General features: G+C 43.0%; 1 protein-coding gene across 3 annotated transcripts in view; it reads right to left on the bottom strand.

Moving 5' to 3' along the window:
• Window positions 1-725: 725 nt before the first annotated feature.
• Window positions 726-21,404, bottom strand: part of bltp3b (bridge-like lipid transfer protein family member 3B) — a 34,254-nt gene continuing 13,575 nt past the window's right edge. Inside the window, exons 5-24 of one of the 3 annotated variants that reach the window (XM_082510122.1) lie at window positions 19,210-19,399; window positions 18,986-19,126; window positions 18,381-18,548; window positions 17,621-17,801; window positions 17,434-17,517; window positions 17,173-17,334; window positions 16,646-16,761; window positions 16,421-16,562; window positions 15,734-15,927; window positions 14,882-15,628; window positions 13,902-14,587; window positions 11,579-11,662; window positions 10,750-10,898; window positions 9,212-9,369; window positions 8,975-9,125; window positions 8,115-8,156; window positions 4,808-5,067; window positions 4,309-4,414; window positions 3,982-4,139; window positions 726-2,362 (exon numbers count right to left, since the gene is read on the bottom strand). In XM_082510122.1, the coding sequence (XP_082366248.1) occupies window positions 2,234-2,362; window positions 3,982-4,139; window positions 4,309-4,414; window positions 4,808-5,067; window positions 8,115-8,156; window positions 8,975-9,125; window positions 9,212-9,369; window positions 10,750-10,898; window positions 11,579-11,662; window positions 13,902-14,587; window positions 14,882-15,628; window positions 15,734-15,927; window positions 16,421-16,562; window positions 16,646-16,761; window positions 17,173-17,334; window positions 17,434-17,517; window positions 17,621-17,801; window positions 18,381-18,548; window positions 18,986-19,126; window positions 19,210-19,399 (4,048 nt within the window). In that variant the 3' untranslated portion in view covers window positions 726-2,233. The remainder of the gene's footprint in view (window positions 2,363-3,981; window positions 4,140-4,308; window positions 4,415-4,807; window positions 5,068-8,114; window positions 8,157-8,974; window positions 9,126-9,211; window positions 9,370-10,749; window positions 10,899-11,578; window positions 11,663-13,901; window positions 14,588-14,881; window positions 15,629-15,733; window positions 15,928-16,420; window positions 16,563-16,645; window positions 16,762-17,172; window positions 17,335-17,433; window positions 17,518-17,620; window positions 17,802-18,380; window positions 18,549-18,985; window positions 19,127-19,209; window positions 19,400-21,404) is intronic. The other 2 variants (XM_082510120.1, XM_082510121.1) reach the window with 2 other exon arrangements.

Below are 21,404 nucleotides of genomic sequence, written 5' to 3'. Positions count from 1 at the left end.
TATCATACTGTAACAGTGCTAGGTTAATGCAGTGTTAAAGAGTCGGAGTTAACGTTTGGTAAAACTTTGTGCTATGGCGCTCATTTTCTATTTGTTTATTACATAGTTGTCATACAATTATAATGCCCTACTAAGCATAATCATGTTCTATGCACACCCTCTGGGCCATTAACTAAATAGAAACTTCACCATCGAGCCAGAAACAGTCATAGAGACTGAAATTGGAGCTCTTAATGCTTGTAGTTTAGTTGCATAAAAATAGGCTGCGTTTTTTTTTTTAAGCGCTATTAAAGGAAATATCTACTCTCACAGTTCCTCCACCTTAAAAGGCCCAGACGGAGCAAAGCATGGTAACATTGTATTCTATGAAGGAAAACTCTTATTTAATGGCCAAATCGAGTAAGCAATTAATATGGGATTGATAGTGAGTTTAATAAAGAATGAATAGGCAACTAATAAGCAATGAGGTAATGGTGAATATGTTGATCTTAATATTTTAGATCAACATATTCACCATTATAAAAACATTTTAAAACATAGCTCAGCGTTTTTGTCTTTTTCCAAAACAAATGCTCACAGACCGAAGAACAACGTCAGTGTGTTTTGTTTGTTCATGGCAGTTTGTGTTTCACATTTTTAAGTAATGAGCTTTAGACGTAGGCACGGGAAGTCTCATAATGAGCCGAGAAAGATGTCTGCAAAGAACTTCACACCCGACACTTAGAAAAAGTGAAACCTTTTCAGTCGGATACCTTTTATTATTGTGAGTATTTCAGCAGCTTTGACAGACAAAAATACAACTTATTATTACGTGTGTATTTTTTCTTTTTTCTTTTTTTAAGATAGTTTTTTTTTTGGTGGGGGGGGGGAAAAAAAAAACTAAGTCTAGGAAAAATGGGCCAAAATAAAGCAGACGTAAAGTAAAACATTCCTCTTTAAGAAGACAGCTCTGTTAAAAATCTAATTTCAAGTCTGAATCGCTCATTCGTGGAGGCAACTAGCTGTGTTTCAGGAAACCAAACAAATCAAAACATTGTTTTAAATTAAAAAGAAAAAAAAAAACATCCTGAAATGAATAAATGCACCTTCAGACCGATTTAATGTTCCGAATCCACAGACACCAAAAACTATCCTTTTGTGCTGTGCCAAAGCATGTGCTGTTAGAAAAGTCACTCCCCCTAAAGTAGCCGCACAAGCGTGAGGCATGGGCACATGAACAGATAGTCTTTGTGCGTCCACGGAAAATAAAATAAAATAAAATTACATTAGATGGCAGATTAGAAAATTCACATAAACACACACACACACACACTTAAGTAATCAGGCAGCTCTACGGTGCCCTAATTTTCCTCTTTTCTCAGAGTGGATGTTTATTTCCACTGTCTCTACTCGTCGGCTCAACTTTTCTCTCACAGTTCTGATTGTTGTATTTACATTGCCTCAGTTTTAAAAGTGCAGCACATGTTAAGGAGCTATTTACACATAATTAAAAAAAATAAAATAAATGGGAATGGGTGCGGGCGGGGAGGAACAGACTGGTGTCAAAGCCATGGAAATTCACACTTTACTTGTAAAGAAATGCTTGTTCTGACTGAGACATACACTCATTCAACTGAATCACTGCAAAATCATTCAAAGTTCTGTAGAAAATAGTTATGTGTTCCCATTCTTGCACAATATACACTGTACACGCTGCGAGGACGAGCAGGAACATGATTCGTCGCTCCCCTCTGAATATGAAAGCGCTGGATTACAAATCGAATTTCAGCGCAGTGCAAAGTAAGACATTCCTCTGAAGATACGACATTCAGCGTTTCCCCATGCCTACAGGTCTGAGTGAAGCTCACTGACGAAAAGCTGGGATGCTTTTTTTAATTGAAACTTGAACAACAGAAGCAGGTTTCTGGGAATGGTTTTCTGTAGGCACGACCAAAGTTAGAAATCTCATCCTCTTGCTGTCTCACACAAACACACAAAGGTGCGCATTTTATCCTTCTTAGCGCTGCAAACGTGTGAATTGTCCGCAATTAAAAGTGGAAAACAAAACAGATGACGAGTGTGTAAAAATGCGTTTTCTCAGAGTCGTCAAAGACTCGGGATTGTTTTATTTGTATAAGTCTGAAGTCACGCGGTGGCTCGTGAAAAGGGAGCCCCCATTGTAGTTTAAAAAAAAAAAATCATGTTCTTTTCCTTCTCATTTTGCGAGACTTGTAGGGTCTTCGAGAGTGGCGGTCTAGCTGGTGCTGACTTTGAGGTTCTTCAGTCGGTGAAGCAGCGAGTCCTTCTCCATCTGAGCCTCAGCCAGCGCCATCTTTGCCCGGGAAAGCTCCACCTTTAAACACTCATTCTCTTCGATCAGCATCTGAAAGAAGAAATAAATAAACATCACAATCTGCCCCACATACAGAATATGGAACATTTCATCCTTCATTGACCGCTGACATTCTCAGCAGTTCAGTTGCTGTTAATCAGCCAGCTCCAACCATTCCAGTCTCAGTTTCCCTACAGGTATGAAGTCATTCAGGTGTCTCATCGGTAGGCTTATTATACCCTCCCAGGGATCGCTGCTTATACGAAAACTTAAGAGAAATACTGCTTCTTTGGAAAGTTGGGCTGAACAGAAAACATAACGACTGCAGCAAGTTTTACCACAAAGAGGAAGAAGAACAAGCAACGGCTACAGTGAACAGTTTCAGGGGCTTTTCGTGTCTGATTCCACTGAACTATAGTGTGGCTTTTGCACATAATGACTTCTGTCTTTTAGCCGTGACCAAAAAGCCAGATGAGACAATAGGTCTTAGCTGCCTACAGTATGATGTAAAATTCTTGAGTCATTTCTCATTTCTTTTTATTGTGCTTGCAAAGAGACAGATTTTGTGGTAATATTTCAAAGCAGTCTTAATCAATAGAAGAAATGGACAGAGACCATTTAGACTCTTTGTTACTAACATCCAGTTTCAAAAACACAATTTGTTCATCAACAGTAGCTTTGCACCTACAGGGTGATCCCCAGAGAGCTATTAGCTAAAAGCTCAGTGTATCTCAGCACAGTGTGCAGTGTGTCTTTAAAAAAATTGGAGGAACTTGAAAAAGTGGAGGACAAAAGGGGAAGAAAAAAAAAAAGCTATCTATATATGAAAGTCATCATCTCCTTAAGAAATAGGAAAATATCCAGTCAAAACCTGAAACAGGACCTGAGAGATGCATCTGACCCTTCAGCTGATCCATCTACTGTTCACTGACGCTTCATCAGAAATGGTCTCACCATCCAATATCTGTATCTGGAAAGCACCTGATTGGCAGTGGGTTCAGACCGGCCTCCTCAGAGCCTGGACCTTACCATTACTGACGCAACATGGGATCATTTTGACAAAGAACAAAACAAAAGGCAGCTAATATCCAAGCAAGAACTTTGAATGTCCTTCAAGAAGCCTGGAGAACTATTTGTGAAGACTACTTAAAGAAATTACAAGAAAGTTTGCTTAAGAGAGTTCAGGCTGTGCTGAAGAATAAAGGTGGTCAATAAATTGCTGCACCTAATTTCCATTTTTCCAGCAAAAATAAATGCAGAGAGGCTCAAGACTTTAAACAGTATTGTAATTCCAAACAGACCCTCGCCGTGGGATAAAGTTTAAAAGGTAATTTAGCTATTTTGGTGGCAATGAATAAGCATCGAGTAGATTGTAGATCTGGCTGAAAATGCAATGCTTTTCCTAAGTTTCTAAATATCACTCCCACTGTGAAACAAGCTGAAGCCAAACACAGAACTGGAATAGCTTTACCAAAGCAAAACCTGGCACACCATGCTTCAGCCTCCAGAATGATCAGAAAGAAACAACATTCTCATTTGGAGCTGTTTGTAGGAGAAAATGACAAAGAAGAAGAACAAAAACATGAACATCAACACTGTTTGTAACATGTGGTGTTTGTTTATTTTTGCCTCTATGCTCTCTTTCCACTGTGTTTTGCCGTATTTCTCACCTTCTCCTTGTCAGATGGAGGGGGGCTTGTAGGCGGAGCCTGAGTCTGCGTCGCCTTTGAAACACCACAGATGCCGCCCACAGTCTCAGGGACTGGACTCAGAGAGCTGTCAATCACTGAGGCCGCTTGCTTGGGTTTGGCCTCTCCTGCTCTATCCACTGCGAGGAAAAAGAGAGAGGGAGAAGAGGAGGGAGTTCGGATGTGTGGATGCAGCGAGCGTGGACTTTAAAAAGCCACTTAATAGGTCATCTTATATAACTGCAGTGAATCAGCGCTGGAGTGGAGGTGGAAATATCTGGCAGATGAAAATGCGTGCACGTTTGTCACCTCCTATAGAGAAAGACCCGTCGTCTCTTCTGTGTACGATGAGGCTGTCGATGTGCAGCATGACCGGCGAGGGCTCCGAGTTGGGATTATCACGAGGGTCATCATCCTGCAGGAGACAGCACATGTTGTTGGGACTGAGTGTACCAGAGACAGAATGAGGGAGACGTTTAGTCCAAATCCATTTTCTCAAATCAGTTTCACAGCAAAGCTGCTTGACCATGAAAGAACCAAACAGAGAGTAGAAAGGCCTTTTCTTTCTGTGTCATTAAACCTTTAGTTCAAATCCAAATGCCAATTAGGCCACTGTTCAAAATATTTAACTTGATAACAAGAGAGTGCTTTAGTCTGAGGCAGTGAGTTATGGGCTCCATTAATAAAACTGGATTTGAAGCAATGAGACAAATTTCCCACTGAAACAGTTCTGTTGGTGTTCTGCAACAGTAACCTCGGGGTAAAACACAAACTTTGCAAAGTACAAAACTGAAATAAGTCTTTTCACCTTTAAATCAATGTGTGTGTCCCTGATGCTGATCTCCATGGGCAGCACCTGGGAGGCCGAGTCGTCCTCCAGGAAAAGGGAAAGGTTGCGGAGCGAGGACATCATGAAGCTCGCCGTGTAATCGTGAAGCTGCAGCTGGAGGAAGCCGTTACGTTCAGCCAACGGGGAGTGGGCGGCGGCCCAGGGCCCGCTTTCCAGCCGAGCCCGGACCGCCGGACCGTGAAGGCCCTGGATGGATGCAGAGCTGGTCTCGCCGCCAGCTGGGAAGGAAGACATATAAGCTGTTAACATCAACGCTACATTTGTGAAGCTTGGAGATAAGACAAGTCAGCTTAAACACACCCGACATTAAAATCCACCCAACATGAAATAAGGCTGGTGTGTCTTTTGAAAGTGCCCAGGAATCTGACAAGAAGAACATTTCACTTCTTGTCTAATTCAAGATTTGGACCGTTTTAATCTCTCTGTGTAATCAGGTCAAACCATCAGCTGATATTAGCTGACTGCAAACTTTTATCTCGAGATGTTTTTGAACCTACTATGAACACTGGTCTCAAATTTATGTCAGAGAAAAAAAGATGGTGCCAAAATCTCTCTTTTTTTCCTTTTTCATTCCCTTTTCTCAACATCAGTGTAGAGTCACTTTATTAGGTACACCTTGCTAGTACTTGGTTTGATCCGCTTTTGGCTTCAGAAACAACTTAACTCTTCATGGCACAGATTCAACGAGGTGCAGGAAACATTCCTCTGAGATTTTGGTTCATACTGACATGACAGCATCAAACAGCTGCTGCAGATTTATCCAGTGGATGGAAGTAGGAGATATCTGAGTAAAGGACACTCATTTTCATGCTCAAGAAACCAGTTTAAAATGAGTTTTGTGACATTGCATGTTATCCTGCTGCAAGCAGTCATCAAACAGTCGGTACAATATGGGCAGACATAGTCGGCAACAATACTCAGGAAGGCTGTGGTGTTTAAATGATGCTCGGTTGATACTATGGGGTCCAAAGTGCACCAGAAAAACCCACTATTATCCCAAACAATTACTCTACCCGCAGCTGTTGATACAAGGCAGGATGGATCCATGCTTTCTTGCTGTTTAAGCTAATTCTCATCCTGCCATCCGAATGCTGGGGCTGAAAAATCAAGAAGCATCAGACTCTTTGGGTGCTACCATTCACGTGGATGTCACTTACCACCCATCAAAACACTGCAGCAGACCAAGCACACCATGTCACACTACCAAAAACTGCTCAGGAACCACTAAAAGAATGTCACAAAGAGCTTTGGGCACTGAACCTCGAATTATCTTCAACCAAATCTGAGCATCGGTGATTTCCACAGAGGTGTCACCCCGCAAACTACATCATGAAAAGGATCCACTGCTAACACCCACCAGGTGGGACTATACACTATTAGGCACTATTGAGCAGGGCATTTAAGACATTAATAAAGTTTAATATGCTCACATTGTTGTCACGGTGAAGTTTAAGGACGTTCCTTACTTCTTAAAATGTGTCAAAAACATCTCGAGGTCATCACGGTTACTTCTTCTAAATAAAGGGTGAATTTTAATATCAGGTTTACACAAGCTCAAAGTAAGAGGTGGGATGAATGAAAAGACAGAGGAAGAATAACATCAGAAAGACGAGTGGGAGACGGACTTGAACAGAAAGTTAAAAAGAAAGAAAGAACGAAAGAAAAGAAGCCGGAAGGATTTAAGAAGCTGGGCTGAAGGAGATCTTTTACAGTCCCATCGGCTCTTTCCAGCTGTAATGTTTAATTATTTCCAAAGCCTGGGGACTTGAGGGTTTGGTGGAAAATACAAGCAAAAGTTTTCATTTAATACTTTATTTATTATATGAATAAAACACCTAGCACATCTAAGCTCCAAGGAGCTGAAAAGAAAAAGGTTTGCTGGTGTACTAATGAAAAAAAGAGTTTCACCCCTGAAAGACTTGAATATGACTACAGGAACTACAAAATGTGACTGTAAGAATCCTATTTTTTTGCTGGGTTTTTTTTGAGAAACAGAAGTAAAGAAGACAAAAAAATGAGTACAGAGAGAAAGAAGACGTGAAGTGAGAAAAGTCTCAAGGAGTCGTCAACGTCAGCACACAAAAGGGGGACGTTCACTGGGCAAGCGCACAAATACAGACAAGCTTTTGAACAGGTGAGAGAGTCGCAATAGGAACACTTAGCAAGGCATGAAAATGGCCACTTAAAGAAATCACTCTTTTTATTATGACAGCGAGAAGCGCGTCGCTTCCCTTTCAAACGCTCTCTAAAGGACAGTCAGGAGAAGGTTAATACTGTAGGGCAACTGCACGCCTAGCAAAAACACTCAAAGACACACACACACACACACACACACACACACACACACACACACACACACCGAATTCTGTCAGCTTTTCCTCAGATAAAATTGCATATTCTCTCAATCCTGAGCAGCCAGGGTTGAGGCGAAGAGAGGGAAGATGGGAGTGGGTGAGGAGAGAGAGCGAGGAAGCCGGCAGCCAAGAACTGAATGACTGTGATAAGACAGGGAGGGGAGGGGAAATGGCCTACAGAGGGAGAGAGATGAAGGAAAGGAAAGGTGAAGGAAAGGGAGGGGTGAATGACAGAGGATTAGTAGGAAGATGGAGTAGGACCTGGAGGGAAGAGTGAAAAGGAAGGTGGAGGGAAACAAAGAAGGAAGAGGGGGGGAGGTAGGATAGCTTTTGTGAGAGGAGGCGAGGGGTAAAGCTGGCATTTCTCTCATTGCCTGAATCACTGGACTGAAACTGCAAAGTCTGCTGCAGTGGAGAGATGAGGTAGTAGGAGGGAAAAAGAAAAAAAAAACAGGGGAGGATGGAGAGAGAGGGTGAAAGAGGAAGGATGGGAGGATTTGGGGTTAAAGCTGTCAGCACAAAAAGTAGCTGTTACCCTAAATATGGCACGAATGTGCGTAGATTTGAAGGTTGCAGGCCTAATGTTGCAAATAATGGGACCACTCACTCCATTACGGTCACATTTATCCTCTGTTAAGTGCCACACACACACACACACGCACAATACCACATCAGCACCCCGTGCTGCTGCTGCTGCTAGAAAAAAAAAAAAAAAAAAGAGCACCACACACTCCTCATGCGTTGCAACACACGCCGTCTGCATCTGCAGCGCATGCCACTGAGCAAGTCCTGCAAACTGTAACACACACACACACAAACAAACAAAGAAACACGTACACAGATGGAAAAAGAGGCACGAATGCAAGCATGCACGCTAGGCTACAGATGGCGCATTAACACGCAGCAGTTACCTTGGCTGCTTTGTGCAGGTATTGGTACTGAACACACCATACCTGTGGGGAGTTATGGAGGGTAAATAAAAAAGGTGAAGGGGGTGGTTGGTAGTGGTGGGCTGTTAGTGTGCGAGTGTGTGTCTGTGTGTGTGTGCACTTGAGAAGATAAGTGGATTCAGACTCAGGCTGCATTCATCTACCAATCATCACACAGGGATGTGCCATGAAATGTCTGGCTTTGTCCCAGAAACTCCACCAAGGATGGCAATTCATTCTCAAATCTGAGAAGCACTCAAAGCCTTAAATGATCAATAAATCACTGCTGTAACTGAGAACAAACGTCTTTTTTCCCCCAACACTCTCTATATATCACCTTCCTGCTTTCACTGGCATCTGCTGAGAGAGAAACGTGGATGTCCTGATGTAAGCTGCTGTTCACCCCATCATTTCAAATGTGAACAACATTTTTTTTAATGTCAGGTGTCGCCTCAGTATCCTGATGGTCTTTTCCAGGACCTTTATCACATGTTCCTTCCTCTCCCTGTCCTAATGATCCCTCTTACTCTCTGAAACACTCCACCCTCCACCTCCTCAAAAAAAAAAAAAAAAAAAGGATAAAAAGCCACAAAAAAAAGCTGTAGCTGGATTGAGTCTAAATCCATTAACAAACACAGGTGCACACAATTTTACGTATTAGCACTGGTTTTGCTAATTATCAATTGACAATGTGGCAATATTCATGTGATAGTTTGGCATTTGTAACATTTAAATAAAAAAACACTCAAAAATAATTAGAGCTCACATGAAAAGCTGTTTGTCTCATGCTCATTCTCAGACAAAACTTTAAAACATGCGCGTAGCCGACTTGCATTTCTTACCCAGGCTGCGGTTGCTGAGGTACTGTCTGAGGCTGACATTTCCCAGCTGGCTGGGTGTGACCCGGCCCACCTCCAGAGCCACGGCTGTGCTCTCGCCCATGGCCTCCATGCCCACACACACCGACTGCACCTTCAACACCAGCACTGACACCTGGAGGTGAGGAATACATATTTAAAAATCGAATAAGCTGCGCATGCTGGCTTTTTATTGTTCATCCCAAAACCACTGTTTCTTACTGTATCTTTGGTGGGCTCATCAATGCTCTGTGATGCTGCGCTGGCAGAGTCGGGGGACTCTCCCCCCTCGTGCTCCTGACCAGTCGCTGCCTCGATGGCGCTCTCTGCGGTGCTTTGTTCACTGATGACGTCCTTGAAGCCTGAGATGGACACGTCGTCTGCAAAGTACATAAAGGAATACAAATGTGACACACACAGACAAATAAACACATGTATGATCATGATAAAGAGAACCATACACCCTCTGATGAACTCTAACGTTTTACATAACACATAATAAAAAGGATCTGTTATAAACTAAGTGCATGTCGTGATTCAATAGTTTGCAGAACCACCTACAAGAGCAATAACTGAGCTCACCTTTTTCTGTCCAACTTAATCAGTGTCTCAAAGTCCTTAAGAAGGAATTTTGGCAACTCCTTTTTAACAACACTGCTACTTTAGTTCATTGAAGTTTGCAGGCATTCATTAATGCACAGCTCTCTTAAGGTCCCACCACAGCAGCTCAATCAGGTTGAGGCCACTGCAGCACCTTTATTCTTTTCTTTTGCAGCAATTCTGTTGTAAATTAGCTACTTTGCCTGGAATCATCGTCTTGTAGCATGATCCAATTTGGGCCAAGCTTTAGCTGGACTCAATGACTGCAAAAGGTGCCCATGTCCTATGGTTGCAAAACATGCCCAAATCATCGCCCAGCAGTTGTGCTGATATGCTGTGTCAGGCTTTCTCCAAATATAGGGCTGTGAATCATGTCCAAACACCTCCACTCTGGTCTCATCTGTCTAAAGGACACTGTTGCAGAAGTCTTGTGGTTTGTGTAAGCTGTGCTGCCATGTTCTTTTTAGAGAGAAGAGGCTTTGTCCTGACAACCTTTCCAAACGCGCCGTACTTGTTCAGTCTTTTTTTCTAGCTATGCTGTCATGAACTTGAAATTTTAAGACATGAACCTGTCTTGTGACAGGCCTGTAGTGTCTGAAGTGCAGTTCTTGGGCTTTTACAGTTTATCTGAGCATTGCAGGGGTCTGAACTTCTGGTGAATTTGTTACATCATCCACTCTGTGTTGAATGTTTCCCACTTCTAAATAGTCACTCAGTGTATGATGATGGACTTCAGACTGTTTGAAAAAAATGCCCAAAACCCTTCCCAGTTTACCAAAACCTCAGCTTTTACAAGTGGATCTGATTAACAGCACCTGCCTACTATTTACCCTCTTAATCCCTGTGGAAGCCTTAAGGCTGTAGTTATTTTTTCCACACGCAGCTTCTGCATTGTTGGCCTAAATTTTGTTGATCCAGTATAGTATATCATGTTTTGTATTCATTAGTGTAACTTTTTCCTTTCTCATGTAATCCAGTTCACCAATGCACAACCAGCACAATGCTGCCACCTTAAGGCCAAACAGCAAGCTGCAACTACACCTACACAAATCATTAAATCTTGATCCCTGCGGAGATATGCTCTACTCCATGAAACACATAAGAAGTCCAAAGGTCAGGATAAAATGGTGGCGCTTAGTGCAACTACACGATATTTTTACCTCTTTCCAGCAGGCTGTAAGTGTCTCCATCCTCCATCAGGTAGCTATCTATGGAGATGTTGTCCAGGGACTGCAGAGAGGGGCTCTTCTTCATATTTTTATAGGACACAGAGAAACTGGACTGGGAGCGATCCCGCATCAAACGACCACTACAACACACACACATACACGGGCGCATGAGGAGGTGTGACAGTAGTGACCATAATCACCCCGATCACTCTGTTTCTGCTTGAGGTACAATTTTCATGCATGCAATTAATTCTAAGTTATGACTAATTTATGACAGACTGAGTAACAGTGACATAAAAAAGGAGTCCAGTGAAACTATTTCATCACATCTGATAGGAGTTTGTGTTATGCCGACACTAGCCGACACCACAGTGCTCTCTCTGAGCTGACAGAGCCTACTCGACAAGTCATGAATTAAATATCGCTTCATTCCTTTGTGTAGTGTTGTTTAAGGTCACGTAAGAACCAAGTGTGCTAGCCTCACCAGAGCGCCAGAAATAATCTCAAGAAAAATTCAGATCAGACAAAAAAATAAAAGCTGCTCCCGACAGACTGAGAACACAAGGCGGGGGGGGGGGGACTGTCACAAAGGAAGAGCTTCCCATTTCATCTCGACCATGAAGGGTTAACAAATAGACAGCAAACAGAGGGGAGAAAAATAACACATACAGACATGCACTCATGCAAATGCATGCCCACAGAGGATGCACATATACACATTTGCATTTGTACTCATCCACAGACTGCAAGCAGGAGGACACACACACAGGGTACATGTACACCCTCATTAGCACAGCTAGTCACAGATCCAGTGGCTTACATGTTGGACATGGAATAAAGGGAGGTGGATCTGCTGGAGTTTGAGGAGCTGAGGAGATCAGATACCACAGACAAACTTCCTTTCCTTGATAGAGAGAAAACACACACACACGCACACCTCGCATGGGTCAAAGCAAAGGTCAAGAGGCAGAAAAGGAAATGAATGAGTTAAAACACAGAACATCCAAATGTCGACAGACGGCAGATGAGAAAACACATGTAAGAAAAGACAGCAGCTTGTGGCTGGCCAACATTCAGAAAGTGAGACAGGTGATGTGAGAAGACTGAACATTCAGACTGACGAGCACTCATGTGGGAATTCGACACACAGCTCTTGTGTTCAGGAATAGACATGAAATTAGTGAGAGAAAGACTCATTTAGGTCAATGACAGCGAGGCACAGAGGTCTTTCTGAAAAAGCTGTCTGGATCATTTAACAAAAGTCTGACAACTGTGACATACGATCACTTCTCTGGATTCAGCACCGCAACGCTATTTAAACTGGGTGCAAATCATCTAGTAGAAAATATGTTTGCTGGTTTACTTATAAAATCTAATAGATATTTGATTTTTTTGACATTATGTTTGCAGCTAAGGGTGTACTCAGCACTTAGTACAGTTGTCTTATCCTGTGCCTACACACTCCTGCTCCCCATATTTTACTCCATTGCTTTTCTCTCTTATAAAAGGCACAACTAGTTTCATATGACGGTCACCTACGGAACCACTTTAACCTTTTACATGCAACTAAAATAGTTGGGCAAAAAAAAGGGATTGTTTAGCCTTTTTCCTACATAAATAACTTTATCAATTCATTAACTAACAACCCTGCTGTCAATTAATTTTCTGTCAGCTAAATCAAGTCATCAGCTGAACATTTCTGGACTACTTATTGAAGGCTGAACTAGTCTGGAAGTGGTTTAAGTGGTATGTTTCAAGCTTTAAAGATCATATGGAAATTAAGATTTCAGCTTCAAACATTAAGATTGTTTGAGTTTGTTTATCCCCCCCCTCAATTACACATTTGATTACTCTTCCTCGTCTTACCCAAACTGGTCAGTGTAGATGTCTGCCCATCCCTGAGCCTGGTTCTGCTGAATGTTTCTTCCTGTTAAAAGGGAGTTTTTCCCTCCCACTGTCACCAAAGTGCTTGCACATAGGGTGTTCATATGACTGTTGGGGTTTTCTCTGTTGTATTATTGTACAATCGACCCCACAATATAAAGCGCCTTGAGGCAACTGCTGCTGTTATTTGGGCGTTGTATAAATAAAATTGAATCAAAACTTTTTCGAACTCCACAAATAAAAAAGAAACATATCCCAATTTAAAGTTGCCTGTTGTCACTTTCAAGGGCCTATTTTTGTGTTTCTCAGTTATATTTGGATTACTCCATGGAAGCCATGATCTGATCTGCAAATGCATATTTGCAATTTCGCAGTTTCCTCCCTGGTGACGAGAGCTCCGTTTCCAGCTACAAGCGCACTCTTCAGCACAGAAGAGAACAGAGTATCCAAATTGAAGGAAACACTTCAAGACTAACACAACCGGGGGCATCCTTTTCTTAATAAAGAGTCCTGCTGTAACATCTTAACGCCTGAGAGAGAACGTCCTGAGCTGTGGTGCAGCCACACCAACACAATCCCCCCTCAGCCCTGTTCGTAACATTTGGCTCCCTGCAAAGTTACATTTAGGTTGTAGGGTCACTTTTAATAAATGAAAACCAGGGCAAATCTCAAATGCACATGAACGAGTAGTCAGATCAACCAGAGAGTGATCCAAACGCAGCAGGAGTGATGAAAGTGATGACACAAGGAGACGGCCTTTCAGGGGATATGTTTGTTTTTGTTTTTTTATGGGTGTGATTCTAGTCCTTGTATGGTAGCAAATTTGGGCTTTAGACCTTGGTTGGATAAAACAAGCATCTGTACAACATTAGTTAGGATGTTGACATTGTAATGGCCTCTTTAACATGCTTTCCCGACTGGAAAAGATTCTACAAAGATTAACTTGTTAATCAACAAAATCATCAGCAGACTAACCTTATTAAAATTATGCTTTGTTGAATCCTTAATATTTTTTTTGTTTCTCTCTTGGTGTTCAGCACTAACTTAATAATGCACTTACACAGCCTGTACTGCAAGCATCTGATTCCTGGTAGAGCGATTCCTCTTCTGCAAATGTGTGAAACTGAACTGTATAAACAAAACTAATTACTGGCTTATCTCAGCGGAGTCTAAATGTTGAAGCAGCACAGTTCTGCCTTAACGTATTAGTAATGACTCTGTTGTGGAAACTAATAGCATTCGTGAGACAAACTGAATACCTGGATATTGACTGAGGCATCTTTGCAGCCTTGTCTTTGTCGCTCCAGTCTTTGCTGCTGAGTGGATCAGGCAGATGGTCACATGGTTGGCTTTTGGAGTCTAACCTAGATCCCATATCATCACCTCCAGACAACCCATCCATCAGCACCTCGCCACCTTCATCTGAACTCCCCCGCCCAGTCCTTTTAGCTGGAGTCCTCTCCTCCACTGACGTTTTGTGGTTCAAGTCGGGATGTGTAGTTGAAGTGGAAGCGGGAACGAGAGGTGCAGGAACCTGCATGGGTCCTCCCTCTAAGCCATGGCTACATAGCAGCTGGTCTACAGTGCAAGACTGCTTGGCTCTTCCACCTTCTGAGCCAGATCCTTCATTGCCTTTCTCTCCCCCGTCTCTCGCGTCACTCGCAGGCTCCAGAGTTCCTCGGCTCTCTGAGGGCGACAGCTCCGAGCCTGGAGGAGATCCTGAACCCTCAGGCTGCGGAATGGGCTTCAGGAGCAGGGACACCTCTGCGCTTTTGAGCAGGAGGCCCAAGCAGACGGTGAACGGCTGGCGATCTGCCGGATGGTGGGAAGGATCCTTGCGGTCTCTCTTGGAGCTCATCTTGTCCATATCCTGCTGTAGTGTCTGCTGCAGGGATTTGATGGTGCGCTGAAGCTGCATCAGAAACACATACTGCCGATGGCTTACCTAAACACACGCACAGAATAAAGGCGTTATTAAAGATGTATAAATGTGTTAATGCTGTGAAGCTTTTTTCAGGGGGTTGTTAACTATCAAAGGTTTATTGTTTAACTTCTTAACTTTCCTGTCTCTTTTCAATCTGTGATGTTTATTCTTTTTATCCCTGTAAAGGTAACAGGTCAGAACTGTTACCATTACCAATTAAGTAGATTTTCCTTCCTATTTAGGTTTCAAACCAACCAAAAGATATGGAATAAAAAAAAAAGCAAATTAGATACAAAAGCCTTTATGAAAAAATACCTGAGCGCTCAGATGCTTCTGCACATGCACCAACACATGCACATCTGCATCTTTATCTGATGACAAAGAGGAGGATGAGGAGGGCAGACTGTCTAGTGAGAGGGGTTTATGGAGACCATTACTGGCTGGCAGTGCTGAATTGCTATTGTGAGGTGATGATGTCGTTGCATCAGTGCTGTAATACTCCTTTAATAATCGCTTCCTCTGTAAACGTGCGACAGCCTCCGCTGACGAGCTTCTGGACAGTCCTGGTCCAGCAGCACTCCTCAGCTTCTCCTGATGCTGGACGAGCTTTGCTGGCTGACACGCCCACACAGTTAGAGGGAAGGAGTCCACAAAGGGCTGGGGCCGCCCTTTACCTCCGCGGGTTCCTTCATAGTCCACCCAAAACTGGGCAAAGTGCAACGCCCAAAAGTCAGTGGCTGCAGGCATCTTGAGGGCGTCCGTGCCCATCGTGGGCACCACCAGGCCCCGATAAATGTCGTGCAACTTGGTGTCCTGTTCGTGAGCGTGGCGCTGGAAGACGGGATGGAGGATTGGTAAAGAGGATGAGGAGCGAGGGAAAGAGGAAAAAGATGAACAGAAGAAGGGTTCCTCTTCAAAGGCCTGCAGAAGGGCTTCAAGGTGGGATCGTGTACAGTTGGCCGGGTGTCGGGTGTTAGTGGCTGCCATTTCTGAAGTCTGAATTGAGATGGAGCGAGGCAGGTCAGCAGGCGAAGAAGAGTCCTGATCAGTGGGAATTACGAGCTAGTGGAGAAATAATAATAATTTTTTAAAAAAGGCATGAATCCGAGAAAATACAGTCCAAGCTTCAAACCAGGAAACGGCCTATCCCTCTGCAATCCTTCTTACCTTCAGCATGAGGCCGTCAACCCTGATGTCAACATGCTCGTCTGGTTTTTGAGAGTCATTGAGCTTGTAGATCTCCATGAACTGCTCCAGACTCTGCCTCAGGTCGAGGGCAAAGAGGTTGAGCCACACCAGGCTGCGAGGATCCAGGACCAGCTGAAGGGCATTGAGCTGAGCATAAAGGTTTGGACACGGAACTGGAGGAGCAGAAACATGATGGAAAAGATGGAAAGGTTACATGATATTTAGAAACACGTAGCAGAAAGTAATAAGACACTATACGCATTAAAAAAGAAGAAGGAAGGAATGGTACTTAATTTGCTAAATGTTATTTTCTTGGCTGCACACTCGAAGTCAGAAAAGTAAAAAACCTTTAGTGGCTCTCATAATGTGTGCTAATAGAGCTTGTGAGAAATCCATAAATGAATTAATTGGGTGATCCCTCATCCAGAGCACTGAGTGTAATTCAGAAAAATCAATGTTCTCTCAGCCACACAGGAGTCAATGACTAACCACACAGCTCACCGATTGGACTAAATGGACTCGAAAGTGTGATGGGAGATAGAAAACCTACCATGAAGCAGAGCCCGGGTTTAGAAAAATTGTTATTTACACAGCGCACGATCAACTCATTTATTTGTGAGGTGAGAAAATAAATGTATCCTGAGTATCAAGGCACAAAAGTCTTACTAGGGTAGTCTTTTCCATCAGGGAAATAGTATTCTGTGAACTCTACATGGATGGCCGGCATCTCTGACGGAAGGTACAATGACTTCTTATTACAGGAGATCATGGTCTTGGGGCTGGAGCGGCGCTGGTCTGCTGTTGAGACCTGAAAAATGAATTAAAGGTAGTTGAGAAAATGTATACAGCCTCAGTGATTTCCTGCAGAAAAAGTCTGCAACATTACTGAACCTGATAGATGCTGAAGTCAGCCACCCTGAGAACAATTGAGCTGGACATGAGCTGAGCCTTGGGAGTCTGAGGCGGAGGAGGACTGAAGGAAGCGCTGGAAGATGTGTTTATCTTACCTGGAGGGAAAAGAAGAAGGTATGTGTAGGTAAAACAAGAGGAAATGACTAAAAACACAACAGCAGAGAGGGCGGCAAACAGTGTCACAACTCAGTTCTCCAATGAGAAACTTCTGTGCCTAGACAAAGGTGTGTATCACCGCACCAAACTGTGCGCAAACACACCGCGATACCTGGCTCCAGGCACCAGCAGCACTGCGCTGGAGGCTGTGCGTGTGGGCTCCAATCTAGTAGTGAGGAGTGTGTCTCACTAAGCCCTACTGCTCCTCCTCCCGCTCCTTCCTGACTTCCTAGAGAGCCATACACATCGTCCCTAAGGGACACTGGAGGACAGAAAACCCACAGGGGTGATGTGCTGTGGGTACAACAAAAATGCACCTAACACCTGTGTGTGAGCGTGTGTGCTTTTACCATGCTTTGGGGAACTGTGGGTGTGGCTCGGGCCTTGCTGGTCTCGAACTGTGCTCTTTAACATCTCCACGTTGGTCCTGAATTCATCCAGGAGGCTCCGTGCCCAGCTCTCTCTTGTCTTAGTGGCGTCGCTGTAGTGCATCCAGTGAGCGCAGCTGTCACCTATGAAGATTGAAATACAATTAATAAATTCTGTTTGTTTAAAGTAAACAGTGTTTATTTTGTTTGGCAGATTACTGATCTCAACAGCTGAATTCATACCTGCTCTGTGGAAAGGGTAGTAGTCCAAAGTAATGGAGCTAAAGGAAAGCTGCATGGCTCCACCGGTTATCCTTTTATTGACGACTATACACCAGAGGCAAAAAACAAGAGACCTCAAGTTGAAAACAATCATGCTTGTCATTTGTGTGCTTAATAAAGTAAACACGTAAAGCTGCACATGCGTTACCTTTGTCCTTAGCATGGATATCATCGCAGATGTGCAGGTCTAGGTGTGTGATCTGGAGATGGTGCGATGTCTCGCACACATCATAGGCGCTGAACAGCTTGGCCATGGTTGCACTCTGGTCAGCAGCTGAGGACGCCTGTTGGGTGCGAACCTGTTGGGCTGAAGGGGGCGGCGATGACACCTGGAGAACACAGAACGTTTTAAGTGTTGACGCTTTGCCCGTGTTATAAACGCTCTGATAGATCATCCTATTCTTGTCACTGATGAGGTTTTCAGTTCATTTCCTACAAGAGTGACTCATGAAGATTGATGAGTCCAATAAAAAAGATGAGCGGTGAAGTACTCGGTGTTTCCACCAGGTGGCATATAAGGCCAATTTACAGGAAACTGATTCATTACTGTAAAGTAAAGCTGCTGAGATATAGGAAGGTGTGAATATGAGTGGGCGATGGCTGTCTGTACATTTTGTGTCTCTGTGTGTGTGTAGAGAGCAGGAAAGTAGGACACTGACTGAAAGATGCTAAAAAGCAACAGTGAAAGACATACTGTGGGCACAAATAGGGCATCAGACGTGATTTTGACAAGCATGAGGACTAAATATTACACCATGGCTCATTCACACACAATTAGAGCATGAACAGGAAGAGGAGGAGGAAATGGGAAAAATGGAAAAATGGGGAGGGTGACAGAAAGAGGGGAAAAAAAGGTAAGAAAATATGATAAGCGTTCTCTATGCGTGGAAAAAGTCACTGACTGGTACCTGGTCTTCTGTGGCCATGCTTTTCCTCTGCTGTGCAGACTTCTCCATAGCCTCACTGAGGGACTTGGCATACTGCACCATAGCTTTGAGCTGAGAGTCTGTCAGCACCCACAGGAGGTCATCCAAGATCAGAATCAGCTTGGAGGCCACCACGTTACAGTCTTTGATCTGAATCACACAGAAGAGTTGCTATAAACAAGCAATATGCAGGTGGAGGTTCGCCAAGAGTTTCCAGGAATGTAACATGACACCGAATTCACAAGAACATTTATCAGATTTAAAACAAACAAACCGAATACAGGTTTTTGCAGTTTAAGGAGCATCTGTATCTTTGTCCAATAGGAACTCAGCAGGCCAATTACTTTTGCTCAGCACACTAAAATCCCCTTTGTGTTGAAGAAACTGCATACTGGTTGCCATTTTGGCTGAAATAAACACCAGCTGTTTAATGAAGCACTGCTATTGGCCCTGCAGCCTGTGAGGCCACACAGAGGGGTCATTGTTCACAGTGGACAAGCCGATGTTGCCTAGAGTCTGGGTTTCAAGCCTGCTCCGTCAAATGTCATAGCATGAATATCTGAAAGGGCACATGCGTGGTATCTAACCCGTCTCTTGAGAGTGACTCGGATCTTGGACTGGTTGGTGATGAGGCGGATGGGGGCGCTCAACATCTCGTGCTCGGCGCTCTGGATAGCGTCGGCCTCGATCCGGATCATCTGCCAGCTGATCTCTTTAAATGTCAGAATCTGAGCGAAAGAAAAAAGGGCAGTAAATGAGAACGTTGTGTGTCAAAATACCCTTATTTTGTTTAAAACTAACAAACACCGACCTCTCCTTTCTGGGGGTCCTGAATGCGAGTAAAGCGTAGGTCACCGATGCTCCAGCTGGTGTTGACGCTGTAGACCTGCAGCTGGGAGAGCTCAAAAGACGCGTTAAAGGCCTTGGCACTGATCCGGATGATAATGGAGTTGATTGATAAGGATATGCCCTCTACCACCTTCTCAGCAAAACCATATTCACTGTAAGATGCACAGAGAGGGGGGGGCAACAGATCATTAGTAGCCTGTCAGTCATCTGCGTCTTTCAACAAACAAAAACCTCACACCAGAGGTGGGACCAAGTCATTGTTTTGCAAGTCTCAAGTAAGTCTCAAGTCTTTATCCTCAAGTCTCAAGTCAAGTCTCAAGTAATGTCAGGCAAGTCAGAGTCGAGTCTCAAGTCACTGGTGTAAAAGTCCGAGTCAAGTCACAAGTCTGAAACTTTGAATTTCAAGTCCTTTCCAGTCTTTAAAAAAAAAAAAAGAAAAAAAGCATGTTGCAGTTATGCTAAATGTAAATATTAGACCATGTAATTTTTTAATCTGTGTTTTTCTCAACACATGACAAAATAGTGAACTTAGAAAATATACACAAATTGTGAAATTGCACCTCTTTAAAATGCAGCTCAATTAAACCTAGCTCCAAGAATAATTTTCACCGACAGTTCTGAGATAAGCTGCATGTTATTCTTGGATGCGGTTGTAGGACCGGCTTTAAAATCGCATGACAAAAATATTATACATAAATAAATGATATTTTTTTTAAAATATCATTTATGTATTTTTTTTAAAATATCATTTAAAAAAAAAAAAAACTGCATCACCAACGTAGCCTTGAAAACATTTGCTAGTTAGATGAAGTCAGCTATCTCATCGTAGCATATTTATATGCATATTTATAATTATACGCTTCTTGGAGTGAGTGCATACACTCATGAAGTTTAGTAACTTCAGGTCACTGCAACAAGCCCAGGTACAGTTTACCGACGGATGGGTGCAGGACCTTGAAATGCACCGTGTAGAACGAAAGACCATCGTACGTATCATAAGTTTACCAGTCTCACAAATTGTCGTCATAAATACACATTCCTTAACCGTTTATTAATAGGACCTTTGAGCTCAACGGTAATTAATTAGTAGTGGAAATCATTTCTGGTACCCATCACAGAAATGTAGCAGTGACAATAATACTGTATGCTGTAATCGTACTGGGCAATTAGTGATACAAAAAACCTGTTTTATCCTGTGAATAAAAGTATGTGTTTTTGTCAATGTACCATAATAACAGAAGCGAAACGCAATATTGTGTCAGGACAATTCACTATTTATGCACAATAAACAAAGGAGCATAGCGCGACCATTTCTGTTCAGCGCCAGACTTGCTTGTAACCTATATCACCAATTATGTTAACTACAACAGCAGACTGACCTTCGTGTAAATGCTTGGAGCAGACTAACCTGTGAGCTGGAGTGTTCTGGGACGTTATATTTGATCTTTGAATGGCTGCAATCCAGGCCATCCGTCGCGTCTTTGTCACTTCGGAAACATGGCTCGAACAATTTCTCTTCAACGACGTAATCCGATAACAACCGATCTCTTTACCCGTCGGCTTCCCGTGGCTGTCATGCGACCGGCTATTGCAGTTAATAATACAACGGCTTCTTGACATTTTTGTGTTTCTTTTTATCGCTGTGTGACTGATTTTAATTGAAAGCCTGCGTGCGCTAGTACCTCTTGCCACGAGTTCCCAGAATCCTTTGCGGTTCTACCCGTGAATGACGTCACATTTTCAATCTCTATATAATATGCATGTTAAATTTTATATTTGGGGTAAAATATCAAGTCTTTTCAAGTAAACCGGTTCAAGTCCAATTCAAGTCCCAAGTCATTGGTGTAAAAGTCCAAGTCAAGTCACAAGTCTTAGAACATTTTTTCAAGTCAAGTCTAAAGTCATAAAATTAATGACTCGAGTCTGACTCGAGTCCAAGTCATGTGACTCGAGTCCACACCTCTGCCTCACACATTATCTAAATAACCGCCATGTTTTGTATTCATTAATTTTTGAAGATAAGCTTTATTGATAGCTGTATAACAAGCAAAGTAAATATTAGTCTTATCTCTGAACTTTGATTTGTGACCTTTATGATCAGAAATAAACTCCCATCCCATTGTTAACTCATAAAAATGACCCTTTTTTAATACTAGT

Source organism: Aulonocara stuartgranti (assembly GCF_965226115.1).
Source record: "Aulonocara stuartgranti genome assembly, chromosome: 17".
In the NCBI taxonomy this organism is placed as follows: Eukaryota; Metazoa; Chordata; class Actinopteri; order Cichliformes; family Cichlidae; genus Aulonocara; species Aulonocara stuartgranti.
Note: the sequence above shows the minus strand (reverse complement) of the source record. Positions and strands in the feature narration are given on the sequence as shown.